At 46.3% G+C, this 14,713-nt stretch overlaps 1 protein-coding gene across 2 annotated transcripts in view; it reads right to left on the bottom strand.

Moving 5' to 3' along the window:
- Positions 1–597: 597 nt before the first annotated feature.
- The window catches only part of TOX2 (TOX high mobility group box family member 2), an 82,020-nt gene continuing 67,904 nt past the window's right edge, over positions 598–14,713 (bottom strand). The window contains exons 3-8 of one of the 2 annotated variants that reach the window (XM_024746905.1): positions 7,591–7,830; positions 4,992–5,219; positions 4,447–4,527; positions 3,231–3,626; positions 2,404–2,531; positions 598–1,580 (exon numbers count right to left, since the gene is read on the bottom strand). In XM_024746905.1, the coding sequence (XP_024602673.1) occupies positions 1,544–1,580; positions 2,404–2,531; positions 3,231–3,626; positions 4,447–4,527; positions 4,992–5,219; positions 7,591–7,830 (1,110 nt within the window). In that variant the 3' untranslated portion in view covers positions 598–1,543. Of the gene's footprint in view, positions 1,581–2,104; positions 2,532–3,230; positions 3,627–4,446; positions 4,528–4,991; positions 5,220–7,590; positions 7,831–14,713 lie in introns of those variants that run through there. The other variant, XM_024746904.1, reaches the window with a different exon arrangement.

The following is a 14,713-nucleotide window of genomic DNA, read 5'->3' on the forward strand; positions in this document are numbered from 1 at the left end:
AAAGCTGCAGTCTCCCCAGAGCTCCACGACACCAGCCATTGTGATTTTTCCGGATACAATTAAAGTAGTCACGTAATTATTACTTTTTTTGGAAGTATCACCCCCTAAAATCTGTCAGGAAACCTGGCTAGGAGCCTCTCCTTGTCTGGGATGCTGGCTACCCTCGGGCTTGGAGGAGTCCCTCTGCCCGCCCTGGGCTCCTGTTGCCCTGAACCCACCTCTCACTTCCACCAGACTGGAAGCTTCCAGAGGTCAGAGGCCCCATCGGTGGTGAGGAAGTGGTCAGTAGGGACTCACTGCGGTCACCTGCCCGTGAGGGCCCTTGCGTGGCCAGCACTTTATGCCAGAGTGCCTGGAATCATCATGAGAACCCTACGAGTTCACATCATCATTAACCCACTTCTACAGATGGGAAGACTGAGGCCAGCAGGGCTCTGTCACCCATAGAGACCCTTCGGGGTGGGGAAAGGGCAGGTGGGACTTTGCCCTCAATCTGACTGACACCAGGGGCTCTGTCCTGGTGAAGCCACCACCGAAGTCCACTCCAGAAGGTCTGGCCCTGGCTTACCAAGTGTAAGGAGAGACAGGCTTGTTGCCAACTTTTCAGAAGTTTTATTACAAAGAACTTCGAGAGAAGCACTGCACCGAGGCAGACATTTGCAGGGTCAGAAAACGGCTGCAAACATGAAGAACCCAGACCCAAACCAAGCCCCCAAAGCACGCACACTTTATGATAAACTGCAGTTTCGTTCTCAGTTGTTCCTTATAAATAGACAGAAGTCGTTGTTGGCCATTTTAAATAAACGTATGATCCAAAAAAAAAAAAGGAAAAAAAAAGCGCGACATCTCTGAGTGTGGCTATAAATTGTCCGGTTCCTGCTGTACAGACGATCAAACGGTTTGGCCGCTTCTTTCGTGCACATCTCCCTTAAGATAACACTTAAAAAAATGTGCTAAGGGTCATAGAAAATGCTTTTTACCTTAAAGGAATCTACTTTCCCCCCACCCCTGCCCACCCTGCAACAAAATAATCTTACAGGTGTCTTCAGCACAGTTTCTAAAACACTTGGTCAACTAGTACTTACATGGAGCCAACAGTTTATGTTTCATAATGTCTTGTTCGCACTGTAAAACCGTATTTGCACATCTGGGGCTGAGCTGGCCCCTGCCCTATGCATCTGGGGGCGGGTTTCTGCTGCAGTGATCCGTCCGGGGGCAGCTCACGTGACTTTGGGCTGGGGCCAGACGTCCCGACATGGGGTACGGTGGCAGGGAGAGGAGCAGGGTCCACGGTAACCCTGGAGCAAGCAGGTCAGGGGGCGGAAGGTTCCTGCAGGTTCTTTGGGCTGGCGGCGGGCGGTGCGCTGCCTCTGCAGAGTCTGGTGGGAGGTTGAGGAAGAGACTCAGCCCGGGGCTGTGGTCGTGTCACTGCTCTCTCTTCTCCGGCACCCTGCTTCCTGCCAAGGCCTCTTTTCTGCTGTCAGCCCTTCAGGCTCTGAGCAGTGCCCTTCCAGCAAGCCTCAGGGAGGAGAGGGAGGCGGGCTTAGGTGAGGTAGAGTGATTTATCCCTGGGGAGGAGGCTGGGGGAGAAAGGAGAGGCTGTCAGAGTGGATGTGACGCCTCCACCCCGCCCCAGGCGCCCCCCTGGCCCTCAAGGGCCTGGACACAAGGCCCGGGGCACGTCAGGACACCTGCTCCCTGGCCCTTCACGCCCTCCCTGGATTTGGCTGCCCCTCTGAGGATGAATGAGGGTCTGTCCTGGCCCCTCCCTGACTATCCACTGGGTAGAACCGAACACCCCTCTTGGAATCCTGGCAGGGGACCACCTGGTCCTCAGCGGATACAAAAAGCTCAAACCTCAAAATGAGACCAAGTCTGTGCTGTGATTGGTGCCCAGAGCTCCCATGGGATCGGGCTGAAGCCAGTCTCCAGCTGAGGCCACGCCCTCGCTAAGCTCCCTCCCTGCCCTGGTCTGCTTCCCTCCCCCACCCCGTATCCTGCAGGTTCTCCCTGAACACGTATACATCGTCGAGGACACCCAAATCCCTGCCTCAAGCTCTGCTTCTGAGGAAGCTGACTGAAGACAGATGGCTTAGCTACGAATGCCATGTCAAGCACTTGTGAAAAAAAAAAACAGGATATAAGGAAAAGCAGCAAGAGTGAAGACAGGCCTCAGTTTCCCCTGCGGGCCTGGCAGCAGACCAGCTGAGTCCCTCTGGGGCCTTGCTTTGGTCCTCTCCTGAGGACGACGGGCACCCGGTGCCCAAGAGGACCTCCTGCAGGGCTGACAGTGACCTGCGCTGTCCCCCTCGTCTTTTCCCACCCTGTCATCCCGTCCTCATGCTCCACGTGTAGGCAGGACAAGGGCAGCGCCGAGGGCGGGCGAGTGGGGTGAGGGCCGACCTGCAGGTGCCGATGCCACACTCCCCGCTGGGGTAGCTGCCGTCCCAGTCTCCGCTGCTCGTGGGGTTGGATGGGCCAGGGGAGCGGGATCCGGAACCACTGGGGAACTCAGAGATGTGAGGGAAGTCCTGCCGAGGTGGGGAGGAGGCGGTGAGCAAAGGAGAGAGAATGGGGTGCATCTCAGGCAGCAAGAGGGGACGGGGGCGTGTTCGCAGAGACACTTCCCCGGCTTATAAGAAATCTCCGCTCTGCCTCTCTGCCTGGACCGCTTCTTTCTTTTCCCTAGTAGAGCACGTTCTGGAAAATTCAACCCTTGTCTTAGCTACATGGGGGGGAGGGGGTGACGGACTTTCTTTTCCTGGACCTCAGTTTCCCACTCTGTAAAATGGATTTCTTGGGCTGAGTGACCTCCCAGGGCCAAGCAAGCCTTGTAATTACCAGTGTCTGTGGAGCAATTAGGGGGATCTGGCTTCAAAGGCTCTGGGGAGAGCCAGGAGCTAGGGTTGATCTAGCAGAAGCCACAGTGGCCTCAACCCCTCCGGCCAGAGAGCAGAAATGGACAGAGGCTGAGGGAGGAGGGTCTGAGATACCCTAAGAATCTGAAGAACCTGTCTGGCTACTTGCCAACTGTTCTCTGTAGCCAGAGCATCTCAGGCAAGGTGTACCGCCCCAATTCACAGTTGCAGTAACTGAGGCTCAGAGAGGTAAGGTGCTAAGGCTGAGGTCACACAGCCGGTGAGTAGCAGGGCCAGTATTTGGAACCCCAAGCTGCCTCCCCTTTCTGCAAGGGGTCCCCGAGGGGCACGTTCTCACTGGATCCTGCTTACCTGTGGCCCTGGAGGTGAGGGGCTCACGGCCAACTGCACCTGGAGTGCCATGGGAGCGGGCAGGATGGGAGGCTGGGGGGCTGGGGACATGCTGACAGGTGGGCTGAGGAGGGTGCCCTGGGTGTGGGGTGGCAGTGGCAGTTGCTGGTGCAGGGGGGTGCTGAGAGGGAAGGAGGGGGGCGGTGGCGGGGATGCGCTGAGGCCCGGCAGCAGTGACTTGGAGCCCAGCGTCCGGGCAAGGCTGGCGGGGGAGGCCCCGCTGCGGAAGGCCTGCAGGTCGGATGGCGTCAGGAAGGAGGCCAGGCCTGGCATGGCGTACATGGGCTGCTTGGGTGGGAGCATTTTGGCCGGTGGGTTCGCCTGAGTGTTCTTGGTCTCACCCTGGTCGGGGGAGCTCTGGAAGGAGACAGACACCAATCACTCCGGGGAAGGTGCATAAGCCAGAACTTGGGCCACGAGATCGTGTGGTTTTGTCACCCACTGGCGTGGCTCCTGGATGGCTCTCAGGCCCCTGGGGAAAGAGCTGGGGACTCACCAGAGATAATTCAGGGTCGAGCACACTTGGCTCTGACCATCCAACCACCCCTGCTTTAATCCCTGGGGGCTCCCCTGCCCACGGGAGAACCCATGCTTCTCAGCCTGACCCGAGAGGCCAGCACCGTCCAGCTGGGCTATCCTCTACTTAGGCTTCTCCCCAGCCTCTGTGCCTTAGTGTGGGCCGTTCCCTTGATTTGGGACACCCTCTTTGCTTGGCCCTTTATGGCCTAACCCAGAAGCCACGTCCTCTGTAGCAGCTTCCAGACCACCCGCTGCCCCCCGTGGACCACACAACCACTGCCAACGCTGAGCCTCCTGCAGTGCTGGTGCTGAGGAATGAGGCAGAGAGCGCAGGACGGGAGGAAAGGCCACATCTGAAGACTGGCAAAACTGGGCCTCAATCCTGGTACAGCCACCTAACAGGCTGGCTACTCGCAGGCAGGTCGCTTAACTCCGCCGTGTAACAGGTTCTTCTTGGAAGAATTAAATGAGATGCATGTATACTATGCATGTAAAGCATAAGCTTGGCACAGAGGCGGTGCACTGGAGAAGGGACCACATTGGTCTTATCCATCCCTTCCAAGACCTATGGTGTTGACCATTCCCGCCTTGGTTCTTGCTCTATCCCTCAAGTGGCCCCATTCTTATCAGGGCTGGGCCTAGGGATTCCAGGTGTTACCTTGGAGACAAGGCTGGCCCTGTAGGCTGCCAGAGCCTTCAGATACTCCTTCTTCGCTGCTTCGGTCTTCCTCTTGTAGGCCTGAAAGATCCAAGATGTGGGCAATATCGAGGAGAGGTCAGGTGGTCAGTCTGAGCTCACAGGGCTGGTAACTGGCATTTACCTCGGAGCTAGCTCTGCTCCTATTCTCCCTGCAGGCCCCTGAGAGGAGGCCACGGGCCTCTGGTCAGCGGATAAGAAAGCTCTGGCTTGGACCCCAGACTTTTAGAGTTGGAGGCCAAGATGGATGAAGACGCCTGTTCTCATTTAACAGATGAGGAAGCAGAGGTCCAGTTTTTTTCTCCACTTAACCAAGTGGCTAGTGAACGCAGCTACAAAACAGCCAAATCAGAAGGGTCCTACCTCCCCAGCTTACAGATGGGCAGACTGAGCCTAGCAAAGACCTCTGCAAGAGTCTCTAGTTCCAGAGGCTGGGCCTGGTTCCAGACCTTCCAAGTCTGACCTCAGAGGCTTGAGGGATGGCCCAGAAAGGGATGGAGGCTCACCTGCTTCTGCTCCTCTCCCAAGCTGTCCCACATGGAGGCCACGATTTTGGACACGTCCCCGAAGGTTGCACTGGGGTTCTGTCCCTTGATGGCGGCCTGAGTGTCTCTGAAGAAAAGCGCGTAGGCCGATACAGGCTTCTGTGGCTCGTTGGGGTCCTTCTTCTTCTTCTTCTTTGGGTTCTTGGCCTTTCTGCCAGGGTCGGCGGAGGGTCTCTTTTCTCCCGACATCTGCCCGGGTGAGAGGAGTCAGAAATCAGAGAAGCCTGGGACCTCCTGCCAAAGGGGACCCGACCCAGCCTCAGGCAGAGCTGGACTTTCCTCAGCTTTTCCCTGCCTGCCCAGCCTTGCTTATACACAGGCAGCACCTGCGGGCTGGCCACGCTCCCCCCGGGCTTGCACACACACACACACACACACGCACACATGCATGCACACATGTCCTGGGTATGAGCCCTGGGTTTTTCTGTTTTCTTTTTCTTTTTTTTAAATCTAGTACTGCATTTTTCATTTAACTCATCAATGAGAAGCAGCATGATGGTAAAGTTGATTCAAAGAAATACAAGAGAAAGAAACTGGTTAGTGCCCTGGAGAGCAATAAAGCTATCACCTCTGGGGCTTCTAGTCTTCTGTACCGGACAGAAGTCATTTGTGTCTCTACAGGGAAAAATTCATTTGCCTCGTAATCAGACAAAAATCGTTTACATCTTCATTGCTTTTCCTCCAAGTTAACATCTTCCTTTACAGAGTGTAAAACCCCCTAATCAATAATGAAGGAGGAATCAAAACAAAGGCACAATCTCCCAGAGAATCAGATAATTTTTGAGAGTCTGTTAGATGATGCTGTAATATGCCATTGAAAGAATGTGCATTTATCCGTTTTTGGACTATTTCCAAGTTTGGGACAGATATATTTTTCTTAACAGCTCTCCCTTCCTGTGATCACAAATAATCCCCAAAGATTATCCTTGATTACATAAGATCAGTCTCTTCTACCACATTTCAGCCGTGTGATTTGGGTCCAGTGGCTTAGTCCCCCTGACCCCCTTTGAAGTTGTTGGATGGAGTGAGGTTAATGGAACTGTCGCCAGGTGTGGCCTCACCCTGGACACCTGGCCTCTGATGCAGTCAGACGCCAGGACCACCATACTGTGAGCACCTCACTTAGGGCTTCCAGGATGCGGAGCGGATGGGAATACCCCCCCACAGACTAGGACTCCCAGGCCACCCAGGGACCAGGGATGTTGGTCAAAGGCCCTGGATCCTGCCATGGAGACCATGGCTCTATGCACCAAGGAAATGAAAGTGACACCATGAACTGATAAGGAAACTGTGGGCCAGTGGATAAGACTCAGGCCTGCACATCTGAGGGACGGGGAGAGGCAGTCTGTAGCCACATTGGTTCTGTTACTGAGTGTTTCTCTGCAGCCACTCACCTCCCCAAGCCTTAGTTCTGTCAGCACCGTGGCAAGGCTCTGACGGGATAGGAGATGCGGACGGATGCACCTTGTAATTGATGGAGAGCTGAGCAGATGAGGCACTGCAGGCGGTTAAGAGCACATATGCTGGAGCCAGATTGCAACCACCTTGGTTTAAATCCTGGTTCTGTGACACTTGATACATTACTTAACCTCTCTGTGCCTCAGTTTCCCCATCTGCCAATCGAAGATGATAAAGGCACCTACCACATAGGGTTGCGATGAAGATTACGTGGATTAATTCCTGTCGTGTCCTTAGAATAGTGTCTGGCCCGTGAAAGTGTTTTAGAAGGGTTTGTTAAATAAAAAGAAAATAAAATTAAAACCGCCCCCGCCTGGACTACAATAGAGACCAAGTTATCCTGAGGATGTAGCTGGACCAGGATCCAGAGGTGCCCACCCCAGCCTGGAGGTCAGGGTACCTGCAGGATGGCATGGGTGCCACGGTTACTGCCCAAGGCCTCTGCAGGGCCGCCACGTGGAAAGGGGTGAGAGGCCCTTAGGAAGAAGAAAGGGAGGGAGGTGTTGTGGAATCAAGCCTTGATTCTGCCGGCGACTCATTGGGAGGTTCCGGGCAAGCACATCCACCCTTGGCCTTTCGGGGCCTCTGTTTTTGTAAAAACAAGGTGCTCTACGACAGGGAGGGAGATCTAGAGTCAGTGCAAAGAAAGGATGGGAGCCTGGACACATGGTGAGTTCTCATCCCTGACGTGTTCTTGAAGAGGCAGCACCACACCTGGTTCCAGGGATACAGGGTGGGCCACGCCCCCAAGGGGGGGGGAGTCATTTTCCGTGCTCCATCCTGCAGTGCTGCCCAGAGCACTGCTGGACCACCCATCTTTGTGGTCCTCCAAAGTGGGCCAAAAAGGCCAAAGTGGTCATAGACATGGCCCTGAGGATCTTGCCAATGCCATCAATGCCACTGAAATGACCCATTGGCTATTCAGGAATAAGACGACATCACGTTTATCCAGAATTTTCCTCCTTTTTTTTTTTTCCAGCAAAGGGTATAGTTATACTCTTCTAGTCTTTTTTAGAAGTAGGTGATGACCATTTCCATGCAGGGCCTGTCCCCTTGCTGACAGGAGGGCACCTTAAGCCTTTGCATCTCCATCCCTACGTACCTTGAAATGCGCTTCCGACTCCTCCTCCTGAGTTGAACTGGAGGGAGACGGGGTTGCCGACTTGCTCCCTGGGGGTGACGGGGAGCTGTGGGCGATGCCACTCCGGACGCCCATCTGAGAAATGAGCTGGGACTGGCTGAGGGCGCTCATGTGGCTGGCCAGCATCGCTGGGCGGCCCAGCAGGGGCCCTGGTCGGCCCGAGTCATAGGCAGCAACCTCTGAGTGGACCATCTCCTGGATCTGAGAGAAGAGGAGATTGCATGTTGAGTTTGAAAGGACCAGCACATCTGCATGTGTATGTACCAGACTCAGAGGAGGGGGTCCCCTCTGAGTTGTGGCTTCCCCATGGATCACCCACAGGTGAGGGTCCATTCTATTCCGACCCCTGCACAATTAGATGCACCTCTGGGGGGTGCCATTCTGTTGATATTCACCCTGGACGGAGAGTCAGCATCTCAGCCCTTGCTAGAGAGCCCAGTCCAGCTGTGAAGAGATCATTTTATGATACTGGGTTTTCCTTCCTGGAACACGGTGTACCTTTGCATTTATTCACTATGCAGCGTGATAGCAAAGAGCATAGACGTTGGAAGCCGAGGGCATTTTGAATCCTGGTTCTGCTGCTTATACACTGGGTGACTTTGGCCAAGTTACTTAACCTCTTTGTGCCTCAGTTTCTTCACCTGAAAAATTTGGATAATGATTAAACTTATCTTCTAGGGTTGTTAAGGATTAAATCTGCCTGGCACATAGTAAGCCCTATCTTGTACAAGGGTTTGTTAAATACATAGAATAAATAAATCCCTTAATAAAGTTTGCACATTTTCCCCCCAGAGGTCAGTCGTTTTCTTATTATCTATTCCCCATGATATTTTCTAACTGGTTATTTTTAGAATATAAAGCAAGCTACTGATTTTTATATACAGGCATTTCTCATACTAAACACATTTAGAATAGTGTACCCTTTTTGCCTAAAAATTACATACACACACACACACTGTTCAGTGAGGCATGCCAATTTGCATAGTCTTACAATTATTTTTATTTCCTCTGAATTTGTGGTTAAATTCTAATTTTATTTATTTATTTATTGCGGTACGCGGGCCTCTCACTGTTGTGGCCTCTCCCGCTGCGGAGCACAGGCTCCGGACGCGCAGGCTCAGCAGCCATGGCTCACGGGCCCAGCCGCTCCGCGGCATGTGGGATCTTCCCGGACCGGGGTACGAACCCGTGTCCCCTGCATCGGCAGGCGGACTCTCAACCACTGCGCCACCAGGGAAGCCCTAAATTCTAACTTTTAATATCCAGTATCTGTGTTTTCCTTTACTTGTTCTTCGTTAGGGAGCCTCATCGGTTTTCTATTTTATTTTGTGGGATTTTTTTTTCCTCCTCAAAAGAATCAAATTTCAAATTTGTTTATCAGGTCTACTCCTCCGTTTTCTAATTCTTTAATATCTAATTTTATCTTTATTAATCTCTTCCTCTGATTTTTACATATTTATTAGTGTTGCTTCCCCCTCAATTTTGGGTCGCATTTTCAATTCAGTATTTTCATTCTCAATGTTTAGAAGTAGGTTTCATGCTATGAATTTTCCTCTGAACACGACCTTAACGTTTCTCAGACTTCATCACGTGAGATTTTCATTATTGTTCTTTTTGGTGTATTTATTTTTAAATTTCAGTTTTAATTTCCTCTCATCCAATCGATGTTTAAGAAGAGTTCTGAAATTTCTTTTTTTTTTAATTTAATATAATTAAAAAAAATTTTTGGCTGCATTGTTTCTTCGTTGCTGCACACAGGCTTTATCTAGTTGCAGCGAGCGGGGTCTACTCTTCATTGTGGTGCGCGGGCTTCTCATTGTGGCGGCTTCTCTTGTTGCGGAGCACGGGCTCTAGGCGCGTGGCCTTCAGCAGTTGCAGCACCCGGGCTCAGTAATTGTGGCTCGTGGGCTTAGTTGCTCTGCGGCATGTAGGATCCTCCCAGACCAGGGCTTGAACCTATGTCCCCCTGCACTGGCAGGCGGATTCTTAACCACTGTTAACCACTTGCCTGTGTCACCAGGGAAGTCCAAGTTCTGAAATTTCTAAGAGGTCAAAAATTTTTGTTGTTTCTTTTCCTTTTGCTCCTAATTTCTAGTAACAAACGTGATCTAAGAATATGATCTGTACTATTTGCACTTTTGAAAATTTATTGAGGTTTCCTTTAAGACCCACATATGTTTAAATTTTGTATGTATTTCACAGTATTTAAGGGCAAAGGGGAGCTGTGTTTGCAGAGTAATATAATAGTGTGACATTTCTCTGTCTTATCAGTGGTGATTATATTATTTCGATTCCTTTGGTTTGTCAAAGTTGCCTACAACTTTCTGCTTCCATCAAAATCTCCCTTTAATGCTTAAAGTTTTTGTTTTGGGAATTTGATGTTGGTTTTTATTGCAAAAAGAAAACTGGCAATTATATCTTCATAACGGATTAAACTTTAGTATTATTATAAAGTGTCTAATTTTTGCCTTGAATTCAGTGGAATCTGATATGAACATTGCTATCCTTGCCTGTATATATATTTGTTTGAATTTGTTTGGTGTTTCTTCATTTCTGAGGAACTTTCTTTTTTACGTGTCAGTTTCCATTCTTTTGGGTTATCTTTGTCAAATGTTGGTTTTTTTGTGTGATGGTCAGCTTTAGAAAAAGAACTGAGTTGTTTCTCTTTTTCATTATGTCCTGGAAGAGTATAAATAACAAAGAAATGATTATTTTCCTTAGAGAACTGAAAGAGTTTAGACATAAAAATATCTGAGGCCCAGGGCTTTTTGAAAGATTGATTTTCACAATATTTGCTATGGCTAATAGGTCTATTTTAGTTTCCACATTCTCTTGAGTTAGTTCGGTTTTATATATATATATATATATATATACACACATATATATATACACACACACATATATTTAGAAAATTGTATACTTCATCCAGATTTTAATACCAGTAGCATAAAATTAGGATAACATTACCATATTTTTAACCTACTCTATGGTTTTAAATCCCCATTCTCAATTGTAATACTGTGAATGCATGTTGCTTTCTAAAATTTTCCTTCTCAAAATTTATATATTTTTAACTGTCCAAAGAACCAGTTCTTATATTTAAACAAATTTATTTGACAACTTTTCTGATCATTATTAAATTTTGCTTTTCTCTCTATTAATATTAACTTCAGGTATCATGCTGCTTTTTATCTAGCTTTTCAAATTAAACAATTTACTTATTTTCACATTTTCTTTTTTAATAATAGATGTAGTAGGGCAGGGGTTCAAACAGGGACACTTTTGCCATGTAGGAGATGTTTTTGGTTTTTAACTGGGTGAGGGGGTGCTGCTACTGGTGTCTAGTGGGTCGAGGGGCCAGGGATTCTGCTCAATACCCTATAAAGCACAGAATGCTCCCCAACAAGAGTTATGTACCCAAAATGTCAACAGTGCTGAGGGCGAGAAGTCCAGCTCTGTAACCATGATTTTTTCCTCCTGAGGAGGACTGTAGCTGAATCACAGAAATATTTAAAAAATACTCTACAACTGAAGATTTGATTTTCCTTTTTACCCTAAAATTATTTGGAAAAGAATCTTTATTAATGTAGCCTTTTGTGACTGTGGCCAGGGAACATAACTCCTAGGATTTTATCTTTGTGGTACTGAAGTTTTCATTATGGCTTAAGATATGATCAATTTTTGTAAAACTTTCATGTGCCTCTGAGATAATGTTTACTCGGTAACATACACATTTCTCTATGTGTCTATTCAATAAACTGTTTTGACTACTTCAGCTGTGAAATCTCGAGAAAAATGAGTTTAAGCCTCCTACTACTATTGTGTTCCTATCAGCTTCGCTATAGAATTTAAACCAGTTTTCTTTATATTGATGTGGTTATTCATTCCCATATATGTCCCAGAATGCTATATTTTCACACGGCTTCTTGTTAATTTAAGAGTATGTTTGCCTCAATTAACGTTTCTATCTTAAATCCTAATTTATCTGTGGCAATTATCACTTTCTTGATTTCTCCACTGTTTTATTTACTATACTTCAATAAAAATTTTTTTTAAAAACCACAGTGAGATATCACCTCACATCTGTTAGAATGGATATTATCAAAAACACAAGAGATTACAAATGTTAGCAAGGGTGTGAGAAAAGGGAACCTTTGTATCCTGGTAGTGGGAATATAAATTGGTGTAGCCACTATGGAAAACAGTATGGAGGCTCCTCAAAAACTTAAAACTAGACTACCATACGATCCAGCAATCTCATCCCTGGGTATATATCCAGAAGAAATGAAATCACTACTTCGAAGAGATATCTGCACCCCATGTTTACTGCAGCAACATTTATAATAGCCAAGACATGGAAACAACGTAAATGTCCGTGAACAGATGAAGGGATAAAGAAAATATGGTACATTTTACAATGTTATTCAGCCATAGAAAAGAAGGAAACACTGCCTTTTGTGGCAGTGTGGACGGACCTTGAGAGCATTAGGCTAAGTGAGATGAGTGAGACAGAGAAAGACAAATACTTTATCTTCTCACTCATATGTGGGTTCTAAAAAAGCTGAACTCAAATAGAGAGTACAGTGGTGGTCGCCAGGGCCAGGGGGTTGGGGGAAATGGGTGAAGGTGGTCAAAGGGTACAAACTTCCAGCTGTATGATGAATAAATTCTAGGGATCTAATATACAGCATGGTGACTATAATCACCAATACTATATTATATAATTAAAAGTTGTTAAAAGAGTAGATCTTAAAAGTTACCACCACATACACACTTATTATGGTAATTATTTCACAGTATATACACGCATCAAATCATCACGTTGTATACCTTAAACTTAAATATGTTAAATCTCAATAATACCTCAATAAAGCTGGAAAAATTTTTGAACACTTTGAACAAAAGGTAGATTTTAAAATCTATTCTCTAAACATCCTTTACTATTCCAACATGTACACACTCCTTTTTCCATGAATCTTAAAGAAGGATCTGACGTTATTTCTTCAAGGGCAAATTGGCCTTGGGGCTCTGTGTTTAGGGCTTGTTTTTTCTTTTTCCTTCCCAGCTGCCTGTTTTAGAATTCTTCAATCAGGTATACCTGAACTCAGTAATTTAATATATGGCCAACACTTGATAATGGCAGATTTTGAATTTTTGCAAATCTGCTAAGTCTGAAATGCTCCCAAAGTTGTTCTAATTTGCACTGCCCTGTTTACTAGAGAAGTCAAACATTTTTTCATTCGTTTCCTGGACATTTGGGTTTCTGTTTATACTGCCGGTGGGAGTGTAAACTAGTAAGATACACATTTTAGGAAGAAATCTGATCATCCATATCCTATAACCTAGCAATTCTATACCAAGATATTTACTGTAAAGAACTTTCCCACATGCACAAGAAGACATATATACTGCAGGAAACTTTAAAGACTCTGAAATGGGCAAATGAATGTTCTTTCAATGGGTGTTGGCTAGTCGACCTCAGGGTTATCTGTTTCTATAGAAATGTGTGCCTTTGTCTTTGACTAGGCTATTTGACAACTTTGTAAGCTGTACAAAAATGATATTAGTGCAACTTATTGTTTTATCATTAAGTTTTTTTAAATTGTGGTAAAATACACATAAGATAGGATTTACCATCTTAACCATTTTAAAGTATTTCACGTTGTTGCGCTACCGTCACTACCATCCATCTCCAGAGCTCTTTTCATCCTGTAGAACTGAGACTTTGTATCTATTAAACCATAGCTTCCTGTTGCTTCCTCCCTGTGGCCCCTGGCAACCACCATTTTACTACTATGAAATTTGACTATTCTATGAATCTGACTGCTTTAGGTACCCTCCTGAAGTGGAATCATAGGGTATTTTTTCTTTTGTGTCTGGCTTATTTCACTTAGCATAATGTCCTTAATGTTCATCCACGTTGTAGCATGTATCAGAATTTCCTTCCTTTTAAAGGCTGAATGCAATTTCATTGTATGCATATAATGCATTTTGTTTATCCATTCATCTATCGATGGACACTTGGGTTGCTTCCATATTTTGGCTATTGTGAATAATGCTGCTGTGAACACAGATGTACAAAGATCTCTTCAAGACCCTGCTATCAACTCTTTTGGATATATACTCAGAAATAGAATTGCTGGATCATATAGTAATTCTGTTTTTACTTTTTGAGGAGCTGCCATATTGTTATCCATAGGGTCTACACCATTTTATATTCACAGCAACAGTGCACAATTTCTCCACATCCTTGCCAACTCTTGTTTTCTCTCTCTCACTCTCTCTCCCTCCCTCTTTTTCTTTTTTTTTGGATAGTAACCATCCTAATGGTTGTGAGGTGGAATGCAAATGATTCTTATCCATAAAAATGCAAAAAATGTTGTCTGGTAGAGGTACCAGTTGATCGCATCCTGTAGAAAAGAAGAACCCGAACACTGTATTCTTGCTCTATAGATATCAACCAGTTTTGCATTTATAAGAAAATTTATTTCAGCATTCTTTTTTTTTTTTTTTTTTTTTTTTTTTTTTTTTTACACACATTCTTGATTGCCTATATATGTACCTATTCATCAGATTGTTCTTTGAGCTGATTATAATACCTTACTGGCTTCCTCATTAGTGAATGAATTAAATAAATTGACATGTTTTCATTTTATATTTATATGAAAGTCATATTACCTTTCAAAAATTATATACTACAACAATGATCATTACAGCACTTTTTTTTTTAACTCCAGAAAAACTGGGAATAATCTAAATGTTTGCCAGTTGGGAAATGGTGGTAATCTGTGATCTATTCACAGAATGGAATTCTGTACAGAGTTGAAGTGAATGGCCTGGAGTCACACCTACCAATGAGGACGAACTCAAAACAATAATGAGTAAAGAGTTTCAGAAGGATACATACAGTAGAATACCTTTATGTACATGTTCAAAACATAAAACATTACTATAAAGTGTTTAAGTCCATATAAAAATGCAGTAAAATCATGAAACACCGATTACAGCCCCTTCCTCTGTCGTGCAGGCGTGCCCTGGGGCTCCCCAAGTCTCTGGCTGAGGTCACATCCTTGCTCAACTCCTT

The sequence above is a fragment of the Neophocaena asiaeorientalis genome, unplaced genomic scaffold, assembly GCF_003031525.2.
Source record: "Neophocaena asiaeorientalis asiaeorientalis breed wild unplaced genomic scaffold, Neophocaena_asiaeorientalis_V1.1 scaffold132, whole genome shotgun sequence".
Lineage (NCBI taxonomy): Eukaryota > Metazoa > Chordata > Mammalia > Artiodactyla > Phocoenidae > Neophocaena > Neophocaena asiaeorientalis.